Source organism: Talpa occidentalis, unplaced genomic scaffold (assembly GCF_014898055.3).
Source record: "Talpa occidentalis isolate TD23 unplaced genomic scaffold, MPIMG_talOcc4v2.1 talOcc4.8, whole genome shotgun sequence".
Taxonomy (NCBI): domain Eukaryota; kingdom Metazoa; phylum Chordata; class Mammalia; order Eulipotyphla; family Talpidae; genus Talpa; species Talpa occidentalis.
The window spans coordinates 71,004,784-71,019,681 of NW_023605194.1; the positions used below are offsets into that span (position 1 = coordinate 71,004,784).

Sequence of the window (14,898 nt, forward strand, 5' to 3'; positions counted from 1 at the left end):
GGCTGTCACAGTGGCAGGCTCCAGGGCTACCAGCAGTGCTTCCCACAAGTAGCACTTGTCTGGCCCGGGCACATGCCAGCAGAGATGCGTCTTCCTGCCCCACCCCAGAATGCACCTGCAATTGCCGGGGAGGCCAGAGCTGCAGAAGTCGCGTCTGCCCTCCCCTGCCATCCCCATGAGCAGCCATATGGGCAGGTGGCACTCAGCTCCAACGACCTGGCAGGGCGTTGTCCTGGGGTGGCAGAGCCTGCTGGCCCTCACTCACTGATGAGACGGCTGTGCTCCTGTGGGCTGTGCTGTGTCTTTGCTCTATCTCCTTGAACTGCCTGCTGTGACAGGCTCTGCACACTCACTGCTCACTGTGCGTCTCTGTCCGGGCCCCTGGGGGTGCGGGCACAGTGGAGAATGTGCCAGAAAGACATGTCTCGGACCCTGAACTCCTGCAGGTCTCCCTGCGGTGACCCAGAGCACTCACACATGGACACAACGGGAGCAAACTCTGGGACTGGGTGGGGACCTGCACTTAGTTACTGTGCAGGGGGTTAAATCAGCGCCAGCACGTCTCTGTAAATCCCCTGCTTCTCAGAGCGCGTCTTTATAACGGGCAATAACGGCGGCTGCCCGCAGCTTCCAGAGCACCGCGCCCACGGACCTCAGGTCCCGCTGTGCCTCATTTTGTTTTTTCTGGGCATTCTGACAAGGACTGAAGGAGGAGACAGCAACGGAGTGCTGACATCGGCAGGGCAGGCACGGGGTACAGGGTCTGGGCTCCCCTGGGGAGCAGCAGCCATCAGAGCTCATGAACGCCCCCACCTGGGCGCTAGGGAACCCTTACCCCTCTTCTGGCTCAACCGTGGCGGGAGGTAGGCATGGAGACGCCAGCTCTGGATGAAGTGAATGGTAAAGAAGGTCCCAGACCTGATCCTGATACCCAGTAAGGAATGGCACTGAGTGGATAAACCTGAAAAGGCCCAGGAGTGTGTTTTATAATAGCACAGGCTGTCGGCCCTGAGCTCGCGCCCGGGACGCTGCTGTGCCGTCGGGACACGTTCAGTTCGGCTACAGAAGGGGAGACAAGCAGGACAGTAGGACAGAGGAGACACCCCGATGTGTCAACAAAGAGGGGGCTGGTGCTCCTGCTCAAGGGAAGGTTGAGGCCACCAGCCAGGGCGGTCATCTAGGGCGGGCAACTGGACAAGACTGAACAAGGACAGCAGCTGAGTCAGAAGCTCCAAGATGCACAGAAACAATGACCGAACTAGCAAGGGTCTCCTGGAGGAGCCATGGCCATGGCGCTCTGCTCCAGGGACAGGTGGGAGGCTGACGGGCAGCTTCGCTGCCAGGGAATGCACCCTCCATCAAACCACCGGTAGCTTGGCCCTGGGACCCCCCCAGCAAACCTCAATTCCTGCCCTTGCTGCCCCCAACAGTGGAGTGAAAAGTGAGGTGGACACATGGGCACAGCTTACAGCTGTCCCCGCGAGCCCCTGCCCAATCCCCGTGTGCCCTGCCCCTGTCCCCATACCCCATCCCCATAGGCCCTGCCTCATCTTGTGCCTCAATTCTTGCTTCATATCTAAAGTAGACTAAGGCACATGCACACACATGTACATGTGCATATACAAGCGTGCACACGCCCAGTTGCAACTCAAGTATCTTAGTTTGGAGCACAAGTCCCTGGGACCACCTGTCCATCAGACGTTCTGCCTCTGAGGACTCTACACTCTGATTCCGGCCAGGTGGGGCACCTGAGCTGGCAAGAGCCAGCTGTGGAGCTGTGGAGAGCCCCATCAGGCAGGCTGCTGACCAGGGTGGACCAGCCATTTCAGAGCTACTTATTGTTGGACTCTGAGTCTAGTGGTTTCATCTGTAACCTAGAAAGACCTCCAGAGCTGACTGTCAAGGGCGCAGCTCAGCCAGGTTCCCGGCCCCGCAGGGCAGCTCCGGGACATGGCTCGGGAAGCGTGAGACTAAACTAGGCCTGGCATGTTCTTCTCTTCTAGTATCAACTAGAAGCATCAGCAAAGTAGATACAAAGTGATTTTAAAGTTTATATAAGAAATACTCAAAATGAAAGGAATTCAATTTACACCTCAACATAGATGATTTATTTAATTTTGGCAGTGGATGACTTGAGTTCACAGAGAACACAGACTCAAGTACTGCGGTGCTCTCCCGGACAAAGGCTGTGAAAGTTACACACAGAGGATCCTGAAGCCTCAGACTCTGGTTCAGATAGGAAATAAACACCACCTTGTGTGGAAACCCAGTTTTCCTTGTTAATCTTTAATGGAAGACTTCAAAAGTACAAATGGTTTTTTTTTTGGTTAATTTTTTTTACCTTTTCGCTCCAAAAGGGAACCGAGTTCAAACCCTGCCCATCGTCAGCTCTGAATGCCTCAGGGCTCCGGGGCTGACGCGCGTCCCCTCCCCGCCCGAGGCCGAGAGCTGTGGCTCCCGCTGGAGGAAGGGGTGGCCTCGCAGGTGCCCAGACAGCCAACATAAAACAGCTCAAACATGAGTAGGAAACTCCAGATGAACCAACCAGGAACGCGCTTTCAGGATTTTTGCATAAAAGATTCGAATTAAAAAAAAAATTTTGAGGTCACTACCTGCGGGAGGTGATTTTCACTTCCTGTGCGCTGCGCTCACGTCGGGCCCACGTGCGGGTGGGGGTGAGAAGTGGGGGCGGGCCCTGGAGGCTGCTGGGTAAGGGTCAGAGACCCGCCCCCACCACGGCAGAGAGGCCCCCAGGGGGCAGGCCCCGCCCCGCCCCGCGCTGCCCCGCCCCGCCCCGCCCCCAGCGGGCGGGCACTGACCTCGGGGCTCAGCACCGCGGTGCTGTCGCTGGGGACGTCCTCCTCGTAGCCCTTGTTGCGGCCGCTCCCCGCGTCTGGCCCCGTGCTGCCCTCGCTTGGGCACGTGTAGGAGCAGCGCGGGCTGTTGCAGTGAGAAAACTCGCACTTGCTGTCCCCGACCTCTGAGGGCGTGCACGACAGGTGGGGCGAGCCGCTGTCGTCTTGGTAGGGCGGGGGCTGCAGCTCGTCCAGCGGGGGCGTCCTCCTCATCCTCTGAATGCAGTTTCCTGGGGCAAGGAAGGGGGAGAGCCGTCACCGCGGCGGCAGGCGCTGGGGGGCTCGGCGCCACGCCGGGCTCGCCTGCTGGGGGTGCTGCGCGCCCAGGTCCCAGGAGCTTCCTCACGCCTCTCCCCCGAGTAACAGGAGGGGAAACCAGACGGCAGGGACCGGGAGAGGCCCGGCGGGGCAGGCGGCCCGGCCACGTGTCCCGCCTCCGGCTGGGTCCGACAGGAGGCTCAGTGCGCTTAAGGCCGCACCCCGAACTCGGAGGCCGACTCAGCCCTGCTTTGCCTCGGGGGCTGAATATTTTGTTCTCACATAGAATTACAGAGCTACAGGGCCGCTCAACAGTCTCCGACGTGTACTCACCAATTTCGGGACGAAACCCTAAGTGTTTCCGGCACCACCTAACATGCAGCCCTGGCCCCCCGAGGGCGCACTGGCACTGCTCCGGCTCTCTCTCCCCACGCCCTGGCGCCCTCAGGGCCCAGGCGGAATTCCAGAAATTTCCCACGCGGGCGTCCCCTTCCTTGGGCCAGGCTCCTCCCGCGGCCAGGGGTGTCCTTGGCCTGCCCTCCCTTTCCATAGATGACCCCACAAGATTCAAGTGACTTGTTAACCTCAGAAAAATTCCCACGCTACACTTTCTTTTTCCCTTTCGAGTTGTTTCTCACCCGCTCAGAACCATTCCCATCTCCCAGGAGATGTCCCCACATCTGCAGCGCGTTCCTGCAAAGGGGGCGGGGGGCGCAAGAGGGGGTGGGGGAGGGCTCGGTGCCCTACTAAGTGCTCCCAGGACGCTCTAGCTCCAGCGCTTACACTGGATCTGCCAATTCATCCCACTGCAGGTGGCCAGCGCCTTTCTGCACCCCTGTGGTGTCCGACACACAGTATTGCCCTAAAAATCTCTGCCGAAGAAAGGGCAAATCTACGGGTGACCCACACGTGAGGCAGGCTTCTGGGTTCGCAGACAGTGAGCATGCTAAGAAAACGATGTAAGTTCATCTTCACATTAAGGAAATACTAAAGAGGTCACTGATGTTTAGTAAAGTACAGAATGTGGGAAAAGGATGAGAGGAAGTATTGTCTTTAAGATTTCTTTCCAGAAACAAATATGAAAAAGTCTAACGGGAGAAGTTTATGTTATGTGACTGATGACATTAAAAAAAAAGTAAGAAAATGACCTAGGATTTCTTACAGGATGACTCACAAAATGGCCTTAACAATGAAATGACATAGCACATAGACAATTCCTACTGCTACCCCTGTTCAAGACTAATTGGATTTTAACTACATAACAGAATAAGGATTTTAAGTTCATGGCTTTGAATTCACTGGCTCATCCTAAAAACAGCAATTTTTGAACACAAAAAAGATGTCTTGTATTCCTCATACAACCTTACAAACGCACAATAGAAAAATCAAGGGATAAACTGAAAAATATCACTTTGAAATAACACAAGGATGACCCAATGTAAGTGGCCAGTGGGGTTTCTTCTTTTCCTCTACTCAACTACACTGAAGCTGCAAGACTCCTGATAAATTAAGCTGGCTGAATTTTGAAAGAAATCATGCCCAAAATTCCAGTGTCACTTTCCAGCAATATTTTTGTTTGTCTTTTCATCCCAGTGCTACTCAGTTTTACCTGTGGAAAATATTTCATGTTAATGAATAGTAAAACTGAAATAATAATAATAATAATGAAAAATACTATCAAGGAACTTATTTTCATGCTAGAGCAGCTGGCAATGGGTTAGCTCTCTGCTGTAAATGAGTATAAAACTGGACAAAGTACAGACACAACTCTTTTCCGGTGACGGGCAACACGCAGGGTATGGGGGCAGCACTTGGCAGCCGCTCAGCTGCCCACTCCACCTGCGGACAGAGTCTTAGCCTTGGCCACTGCCCAGGGAAAAAGTCCTTGAAGGAGCTTTATTTCTGGAGCTTTTTGTTGGGTAAAGAATTCAAGGTTGACAGCCTTTAAAAAGTTCCTTTCAGCACTTTGCTCACAACACCCTGTGGGGACCTGGCTTTAGAGCCAGCAAGGGCTCTGCTACCCTCTCTCACGGCAGCACATGATCCAGTTTTTATTTTCTTCAAGCTGCTTAGTCTTGTTGAGCTTCACAGGCTTACAGACTTACTGTTCTCTTCAAACACGGAAAATTTCCAGTAGTAACATTTTTAAATATGTTTCTGTTCCCATTGCCCTGTCCTCATCACATGTCACCGCACCCAATATTGCCTCTCAGATTAGCAGCTTCGTGACGCTATCCTCTCTGCGCTCTACCCTGGGCTACAATTCTTCAATGTCCACCTGTTAACCCCACCCAGTATGTTCAGCCCGTTTTTAATTTCGGAGACTGCATTTTCCACATCCTTGAGTTCCTTTGGTCTTCTCAGGTCTTCCATCTCTTTTTTCATGATTTTCCTTACATTCCCAAGCACAATAATATACTCGACACGAGCTGTTGTAAGACCCCTGCCGGCTCATTTCATTATCTTTGCTGCTTATTTCTGTTTCTGTTTATTTTCCCTACACCCCACCACATCATGGGTTGTTTTGTTGTTGTTGTATACTTGGAAATTATTAGCTGCTGAGCATTGTGAATCTTACATTGCTGAATACTAAATTTTTGTTGTATTCCACTGGATAGTGTTTTGACTTTATTCTGGCATACAGTTACATTTCTTGAGGATAAGATCAATCTTTTGAGTCTTCCTCGTACCTAGGTTTGGTGAGCATGGTTCAGAGTGTTCTCAACCTTAATGCTGAGTTAGTCCCACTGGTCATCTGTGGCCTTACTGAGGATGCCACTCAGTGCCTCTCTGCTGGGGGTGCTGGAAACACACGTCATCTTCACCCCTGTGCAGGTCCTGGGAATTATTCTACCCACTGCTTTCTGACAGCTCCTTTCCAAGATGCAGGTAACTGTGTCACATGCATGCATGGTCAGTGCCACACCAGCAATGTGGAGATGCCATGAACTTGTCAGCAGCTTCGTCCTCCATCCACTCCTGCACTCAGCCCCACACACCCCACCCCCTTCCATCTCCCTCAACTTTATCTCTGTCTTTCAACTCAAGAGATTTCCAGATTCCATTTTGTTTCTCCTTCGCGCGCTGCAGCCTCCAGACAGTAAGTCGAGGCACCCAGATGTTAACTCACTTACTGGCTTTCCCTCTCGGCTCATTGTCCTGCCCTTCAGAAGCTGAAGTCTTTGCTCTTCATTCTCTCCTTGGTGTTGTAATTACTTATGGCAGGAAAGCAAATCTGACCACAGTTACTTCTTCATGAGTTAAAGTAGAAATTCTAAGTCTTCTAATTTTTTTTTTTCTAAGTCTTCTAATTTTAAGCAAAGCAGTAATGAACTAGATCAAGCATCCATAATCAGGGCAGTGTTACCCCAAGAGTAATTAGCTAAGAGGAGGGCAATAAAAAATCTTAACTATTATAGTGCTTTGTGGCCAACCAAAACTTAACCCTTTCTGAATGAATTTTAATTCCTTAGTATTTTTCTTCTTGTTATGTAGAAATTAAAGTAATTTAATTAATTGATTTACATAAATAGAATTAAAATCGTCTCTGTAAGGAAGCAATGATGAAAGAAGGTTGAGAAACTTGGGTCTAGATAGCTTGACAAGTCATTCCACTGAAGCCAAAAAAAATTGTGATTAAAAAAACCCATCAGGTCCCAGAGCTGTGCCCACCCATGTCACACACATAGCGTTGATGAGACCTATCCTGAATGCTACCCACCTGCTTGGTAGTTCTAGGGTCCGAGCTAAGACACGAGCTTCCACATCTTTCTGTCCCTTCCTGGGCACTCTAGAACAGGGGGTTTAATCCCTAGAACTGGGATGGACACGACAACAAATATATTTCATGAATACATGTTTTAAATCATGAACAGTATTGCTACGTAGTGCTGACCCTCACCATGCACAAAAGCTGTGTGTGTGGTCTGTACAGCGTCACTGTCACGGCTTTCATGGTGGGTATGCAGTGTGGCGACCACCATGCCTGCTCTGCCAGAAAACTCATGGCTGTCACAAACAGACAGCTCTTCAAGTCTCACAGGCACCGTTTCCAATATCCAAGACTCCACTTATAGTTCAGAAGCCTTCTCCGGCCCATTTAACAACTCCATCCTCTGAGTCACGGCTCTGTACCCCATACTTACAGTACTTAGGCACTGTGATTCTTTGTTTAAAAAATAAATCCCAAAATCACAGTGGGAGATCACTTCACACTGACTAGTACAGCTACCATAAAAATACAGGTAAACAGGGCCTCCCCAGGTGGCACAGCGGTTGAGCGCTAGGCTGTGAAGCTGCCCACAGCCTTTGCAGCACCGGTTCAATTCCCGGCTGCTCCCCGGCCACCGGAGGAGGGTCCCGCATGGCGTGCAGACCTCTCCTGCCGCCCGCTGCTCCCCTCAGCAGTGTACTTCATCAGTCTGCCTGCTCTGCTCTGCCCGCTTGACTCCGGTGAATTCTCTCACCCTCCCGTGCTTCTGACTGTACCCAGTGCTTATATAAATAAATCTTAAAAAAAAAAAAATTTAAAGTGGAGGACAAATAGAGCATTCTTTTTTAAAAAGTTAATACAAGGTTTATTTACAAGGGAAATGAGAGAAGGGAGAAAACACACACACGCACACACACACAGACACACAGCAGCCTGGTTCCCAGTAGCCACCATATAGAAAGGGTGCAGATGTCCACTGAGTGACAGATGGATGATGGAGAATGACTTAGTGATAATAAGAAACATGGCACAATGCATGTTGCAACCTGAGGGACCCTGAAGACATCACGTTTACAAAGCTCCAGAGCTGCACCAGTCAGCTCTATGAAGTGTGGGTGAGGGTGGGGGAGGGGATACAGATAAACAGAAGCCCATGGGTGACCGCCCAGGTCTGGGAGGGGTGCCATGGAATGACGACCAGCAGGTCCAAGGTCTCTCTAGGGTGATGAGAATATTCTAGAATTAACATGTGGTGTGGATGTAAATGTACTAAAAGTCACAGTACATTGTACACTGTACACAAGTGAGTTTCATGGTATGTGAGTTACATCTCAATAAAACTCTTAAATATTTCTCCTACTTGTCCCTGAGCTTCTCAGAGGAGAGCTGGCTCTACTGTCCTGAAAGTCTGCACAGGAAGTCTCCACGGAGAGCTAGACATCGCGTGAGGGCCACGTATGCGTTGGTTCCCTGCAACATGAAATCAGTGCAGTGCAACCTGCCATCAAAATGCTTTCAGTTGTTTGCAGAGGGATGAGCCTTCGGGGGAGAAGATGACATAAAACCTAACATTTTGTGTACTTAAAAGTCAATGCACCATTCAGGACCTACTATACACAAGTGCAGGCCCCCAGCGACCTCCTAGCGTTCCCTTGGTGCACTTAAATCCACATGTGGAAACACATGGTGAGTGAGAAGAGATCTATCACTTTCTGGGGGCATTTTCTTCTGATAGGGAAACTCTAAAGTTTGGACCAAAGTCACCTGTGAACATCCAAGCAGAAAATGTTGAAAGAGCACAGTGGGTTCGCCATGTTATAATGAAGGATGGAACCAGGGTGGAGGCCTATGTCTGTGTCGATGCCTCTGCCCTCACGGGAACCTGGGGTTGATTTAACTCTCCCAACGCTTCCCATCATGCTGTAGAGGGCTGCCATTGGGCTGCAGGTCCACACTGCTCCCACGTCTCCCGGCTGTGGCAATTCTGGGGCACAGGTGTCTGTGCCGCCTTCACTGAAGCCTCGTCTGGCCCTGGAAGAGGGGGTGACACCAGGTGCGCTGGGACTTTTGGTGATTAACTGGATTTGTGGGTACCTGCAGATGCTGCACAGTCAGTCAGCAAGCATGTTAAGATCGTTAGTAGATCAGCACTGACATGAGGCCGAGACAGCAGGTGGGCTGCAGGATGACCAACGGCACCGGCTGCTGTTCATTCATTAGTGCTCTGGAGAAAATGCAAGCCAACTTCGGCGTTTGCTGATAATTCTGCAGGAGTTCTAGCCTGTCCAACAGCACAAAACAGTCTGTCCCCTCGCTCCAGCTTTACAAGAAAGAGGCCACAAAAGTCATCCAGGAGAATTTTTCACAAAGCTTTGGGGTTACAGCTCATATTGGCTGCCGAGTCCCAGGAGTGTTGTCATTACAGCTGCTGCTTTGGTTCTACCCAGTAATCATGACCCTAAATTATCATTACAGATTCAATTAAGCTAAGTGTGAAACACACATCAGAAAGATTTCCATGAAAGATGTGAAGAACTCCCAAGCCTGAGAAATGGAACCCCAGCTACCCTTGGGAGCTTTTCACAGCCAGGGGCTTTAATTCCATCACAGATGCCAATGACTTAATAAAACAGCCAACTTCACATCCAAGTTCAAATTCCAGACAGCCAGGCCCTTCTCAAGTGTCCATTTTAGGTGCCCTGAGAATGTCACTGCTTCTGTCATCAGCACATACAATATGTAAGTGAACGGTAAGTGAACGGAAAAATGAATACAAATATATTAAGTAATAATAGCTGTTTCATTTCCCACTGTGTTTTACTTTTTTCATCTAAAGGAAGATAAGAATAGTAGTTGTTGTTTCACATGTTTCAGTTTTAATTTCAATCAAGCAGAATGTGAAATAATAAATTTTATGTTACTTCCCTTACTTGATGTACCAAATCAGACAAGAACATTTTGGGAATGCCATATATGCAAAAACGCACCATTACTGGTTATATAACACACAACAAAGATTCAATTTAGAGTTGGCATAGGCCCCCTAGACATTCTATCGTCCATCTTCTGCTCTGAATAACATGGTAAGCAGTTTTAACATTTGTTTGACGAAATGGAAAAGAACCAATGTTCTTAGAAAGTCAAAAAATGTGATTCCGTTCTGGCCTGTAGAATATACAAGATTTACACTGGGGGATGTGAACAGGATAGTTTGGTGGGTGCTGATGCACTAATAAAGGCAAGAATGAGGACAACTAATTAGCTTTTGCTTATGACATAAACTGGGGATGTGATCTCAATTCGCTAAGGATAAAACAATAGATTTCATTCCCATTTTGTGTTCAAAGACTTCATGCATTCTGAGGACATTTTATTTTTTTCATTTTTATAACACCAAGAAACCAGACACTTCAAAATAGATGGTTGAAATAGTAGCAATTTAGGATTATGAAGCAGTTAAGTGCTTCACAATGTTGATGTAATATAGCAATTACAGACCTTTGTAATTCAGCGAAAAGGCTTTGTTTTCTTGTTATTCATATTGAAGCTATACAATAGGAGCACATCTTTATTTTCACAAAAAAGGGCTCAAATTTTTAAAACTCTTTGCGTTAATGTTTTGACCATTAACATGAACTCACCATTTAAATTTATTATTTTGTAACTAAAAATAACACTAAGCACTAAGGGGGGAAAGGTTGTATAATGGTAGAATTTTGATTAGCAATCACAGCTGCACCAGAATTAGTTTCTATAGCAACAAGACGAAATAATGTGTTGAATTGCAATGCAATACAAGATTATTCTTTGCAGATTGCAATTCAAAAGGAAATCTTTAAAGAATTTTGTCTTAAAAGAGTTATTAGTCTTTTACCCATCATAATTCTCTAACAGAAAATACTTAATTATTCTAGTCTACTCTCCCTGAATCCTGTTTTTTTAGCTCATTCAATTTTAATATGTTCCCCAAAAGACTGGAAAATTTAATATACCTTAACAATAAGAATTTTGGCTACTGACTTATTTGCATTTTAAAATAAAAATGCACAGATACATTCTTGCATATGTGAAGATAGAAAGTGCTTCTGCGGCACATTTGAATCTACTACAAACAGTCTGAAGGGCGCTGTTTGGAGTAAACTATGTCACGGGGATAAGAATGGAAAACGATCAGCAAACTGGACATCGGTGGCCACAGGAAAGCTCCTATTAGACAACATGCACGCGCCTCTATGTGAGGATCAGGGAGGGCCACGCCAGGCGCACCTGCAGTCTGGCTCTCCCTGCCTCGGCGAAAGTCAATCATTAAATCTCCAAAGCTTCCTCGCCCAGTAAGAGTGAGAAACAGGATTTCACTGCATCCTCTCTGCTTCTAGCTATTTCTGGAAACTAATTAAAAGCATATGCCTGAACCTTTTATGTATTTTGCCCTTATAATAAGACCTATTACTGTGGTTTGCTCTACCCTTCTGAGCTCCAAAGTATCCTTGGGGTTTCCATGGAAACCAGTGACAAGCATCTCCTACTTCTGCTTCATGTCTCAGCAAACACCAGAAAACTGACATGGTGGGAAACGAGCTACCCAGACGCCAGGGCGGTGTCGTCGTTTGTGCCACCGCTCAGGTTTAACAGCCAGACCACACAGGGGACTCCCGTTGTGTGTGCATGTGTGTTGTGTGTGTGTGTTTCTCCTTCTAGCTAAAAGAGACCAGCTGACAGGGAAGTTGTTTTAACAATATTAGACAGAAAATCACTGGGTGAAAGACAAAGAGTTTTTATAAAAGGAAAAGCACAAATATTGAAACAAACCAAATCAACCTTTTCATAGGCTCCAAAATGAACCCCATGTCCAAAGTAAACCTGGGTTTGAGACCTTCCATGAAAACTTCTAGTTATATTAACGGTAACATCTCATCGAGTCATATATCACTAGCCCACAATAAAATATTTCAGAACTCATTTATGAGAACTAGAGCATGTTCAAAGTTAACTGCTGGCTTGTAACAAAAACATGGCTGTAAAACATTGCAGAATGCTTTTTATTATCGGGCAAAAGTATCAGTAAAAATTATTTGTTCCATGTCAGAAATCATCTTGTTCTTTCTGTCTTAGCACAGAAACCTAATTTTTCTTAATAAACTACAGTCTTTTACTAAATAAAACACCACTAAAAATCAGAAATTGAATACCCTACTTGATTTCTTTCCTTTTTTAAAAAAGATTTATTTATTTATGCATACAAGAACTGGGGTGCAGGCCAGAGGTGCGGGGGTGAGAGGATTCACCAGAGACAGTATGGGGAGCAGAACAGGCAGACTGAAATACACTACTGAGGGGAATAGTTTAGATTTATAAGGGTGGTGAGGTAGAATTCCTATCTACCTCTATTTTATCTATCTACCTCTATTATATCTATCATATCTACATATAATTTTACTTTTGAAGATAAATCATAAGTTTCATTCTCTTCATGATATGACAGTTCACAAGTTATTTTATTAGACATGGACAGATGTGTCTGTCCTTTTGATAACTAATATTCTAAGTCTAATGATTAAAACATCAACCAAGAAATACATGTTGTAACCTATGAAAACCCTACAGGTTGTGTAAACACAATTGTTTTTATTATCTAATATGAAAATGTTTTTATTACCTGTGTGAATATATGATTTACTAAAAGAAGGCTGTTGACTTTACAGAGAAGATATAATGTACAAATTCAGTAGGACACAGTGGATTCACACAGAAGTTTCCAGTCAGATCTCATAATGACTCAATTTCTCCATCTGTAGGGGGAGGAAGCATCTTTTGCAGTCATTGAAAGATTATGAAAACTTTCTAAATAGAAACTTTAATATGAACAGTTAAAGGAAACAGGATTATCAGTTGAAATCAGAATTAGTTGAGAGAAAAATAATACATTCCTGAAGTTCTTATTGGGACTCACAGGAAATGTTTAATACCTGTTTTCCTTCTCACCAAGGACTGCAGCAAAAATTACACTCAAAGTAGCCTTGCTGGATTGAGCTGACTTGCAGGGAAATGCAGCCACCTCCGGCCCCTCCTATGACTGCCACTTGGGGCCACAGCAAGCTGTCTGCTAAGCGAAAGATGGACCTAAGCTGAAAAGTGTCCTCAGATTTCACTGTGCCCTTTCTGTGCCCCCACACAGCAAAGCACAAGACCCCAATACTCAGCCATCCCACATGCCCCTGTCTTTCTCCTGCAGAAAACGGCCAACAGCTGCCCTGGTTTTCGCGCCCACTGACTTTGTGCTAAGCTCTAAGAGTGGTCCTGAAACCCCACTGGTCCTCAGAAGGAAGACCAATTTGTGCAGCTTCTTTGTCAGTGAGTGGGGAGGTCGGGATACTGAGTGGGGAAGAGGAAGGCAGAGAGGGGTCCAGGGTTCTGTCAGCAGTGTATTGAATTTGGTCCCCATAACATGGCGAAGAAGAGCTAAATCTCAAGACCCCACAATTAAAAGAGTCCTTGCCAATTTAACTGCTGTGACTCCAGAACTCAGCAGTTCCATTTTGGAATTGGGATAAAATAAGGGATTAATTTTCCTAAAGCAAAAATTGTGAATGAGCCACTGTGGAAGGGAAGTAAAGCGTCTCCGTTCTTGAAGCCCATTTGCTCAGAGTTTTACATTTTGATATCTGGGATGTGAACTTTCTCGAATAATGAGCTGAATTACTAATTCTCAATTATTATCAATTCTCAAGGTCCCACCTACTTCTGTGATTCTATGACTTAACACGGGGTGACTCCAAGAATAGATGGGGATGGGGCAAGGAGGATTATCTGCAAAAGTGGAAAAAAGCCAACAATATAAAAACTCTTTCCTTCTTGAGAATTCCTAATGCTATCTCAGATGTTCAGAATATTCTTTGTACTAAGGATGTTTCTACACATACAGATGCCATCGAAGGTGGAGAATATCAATTTTTGTAAACTAATATGCTGCTAAAAATCACATCAGGACAAAGGCCAACAATGGAAAGAAAAAGCAATACAGGACAAGTGGAGTGACTAGAACAAAACTATGTGGCAGAAATAAACTCACACATAGGAATCATTATCCTAAGTGTTGTACTAAATACACAGGAACTAAACTCTAAGAAATACACTGAGAACTAAGAATATAGGAAGCTTGAATATGTGTGAAAGCTAGAAAAAGCTAGACTTTTTTGGGGAAAGATTTATTTATTTATGCATAGAAGAACTGGGGTGTAGGCCAGAGGTGCGGGGTGAGAGCATTCACCAGAGACAGAGTGGGGAGCAGAATAGGCAGGTCCACTGAAACCCACTGCTGAGGGGAGCTGCGGGGAGACAGGAGAGGTCTGCTACGCCATGTGGGTCAGCTCCCTGGCCGGGAATCGAACACAGGCCGCAGTGGTGACTCAACCCTTAGGCCACCAGGGAAGCCCAGAGAAAGCTATACTTGATAAATATCAATATAAAAAAAAATCACTGAATAGGGCCCTCCCTGGTGGCACAAAGGGTTAAGCAGAGCACTATGAAGCTGGCTGCAGCCTCTGCAGCATGAGTTCGACCCCCGGGCAGCCAGGGAGCTATCCACATGGTGCGGCAGACCTCTCCTATTTCCCTGCTGCTCCCCTCAGCAGTGTATTTCAGTTGCTCTGCCTGTTCTGTTCCCATTCTGTCTCTGGTGAATCCTCTCACTCCCTGCATCTCTGGCCTATATCCCAGTTCTTGTATATATAAATAAATCTTTGAAAAAATATCACTGAATAGGTTGATTATATCAAATGAAATAGTTTTTGAGCCCTTCCCCCAAATGTCATAAACAATAAAGGATCAAGAAGGGTCATTACTATGTAGGGATAGATGGAACAACTGAATCCCAAAATCTACATTTTTCAACATAGAAGTCCTTGAAACATAATTTAAAATAATCAAAGAAAAACTCCAAGAGAAAAAACTGAGAAATCCCCAGTCATAGACAGAGTTAACACAAGTCTAATGATGAAGAGGCAAACAGAAAAATAGAGACGATGTGGACACAGTAACTTAGGCCAGAGAGCACGCACAGCACAAGGGCCAGCA

At 46.5% G+C, this 14,898-nt stretch overlaps 1 protein-coding gene across 1 annotated transcript in view; it reads right to left on the minus strand.

Annotated features, from left to right (window-relative positions):
• Nucleotides 1-14,898, minus strand: part of SYT14 (synaptotagmin 14) — a 190,894-nt gene that overhangs the window by 37,742 nt on the left and 138,254 nt on the right. The window contains exon 5 of the mRNA XM_054689957.1: nt 2,820-3,085. Within this exon, the coding sequence (XP_054545932.1) occupies nt 2,820-3,085 (266 nt within the window). The remainder of the gene's footprint in view (nt 1-2,819; nt 3,086-14,898) is intronic.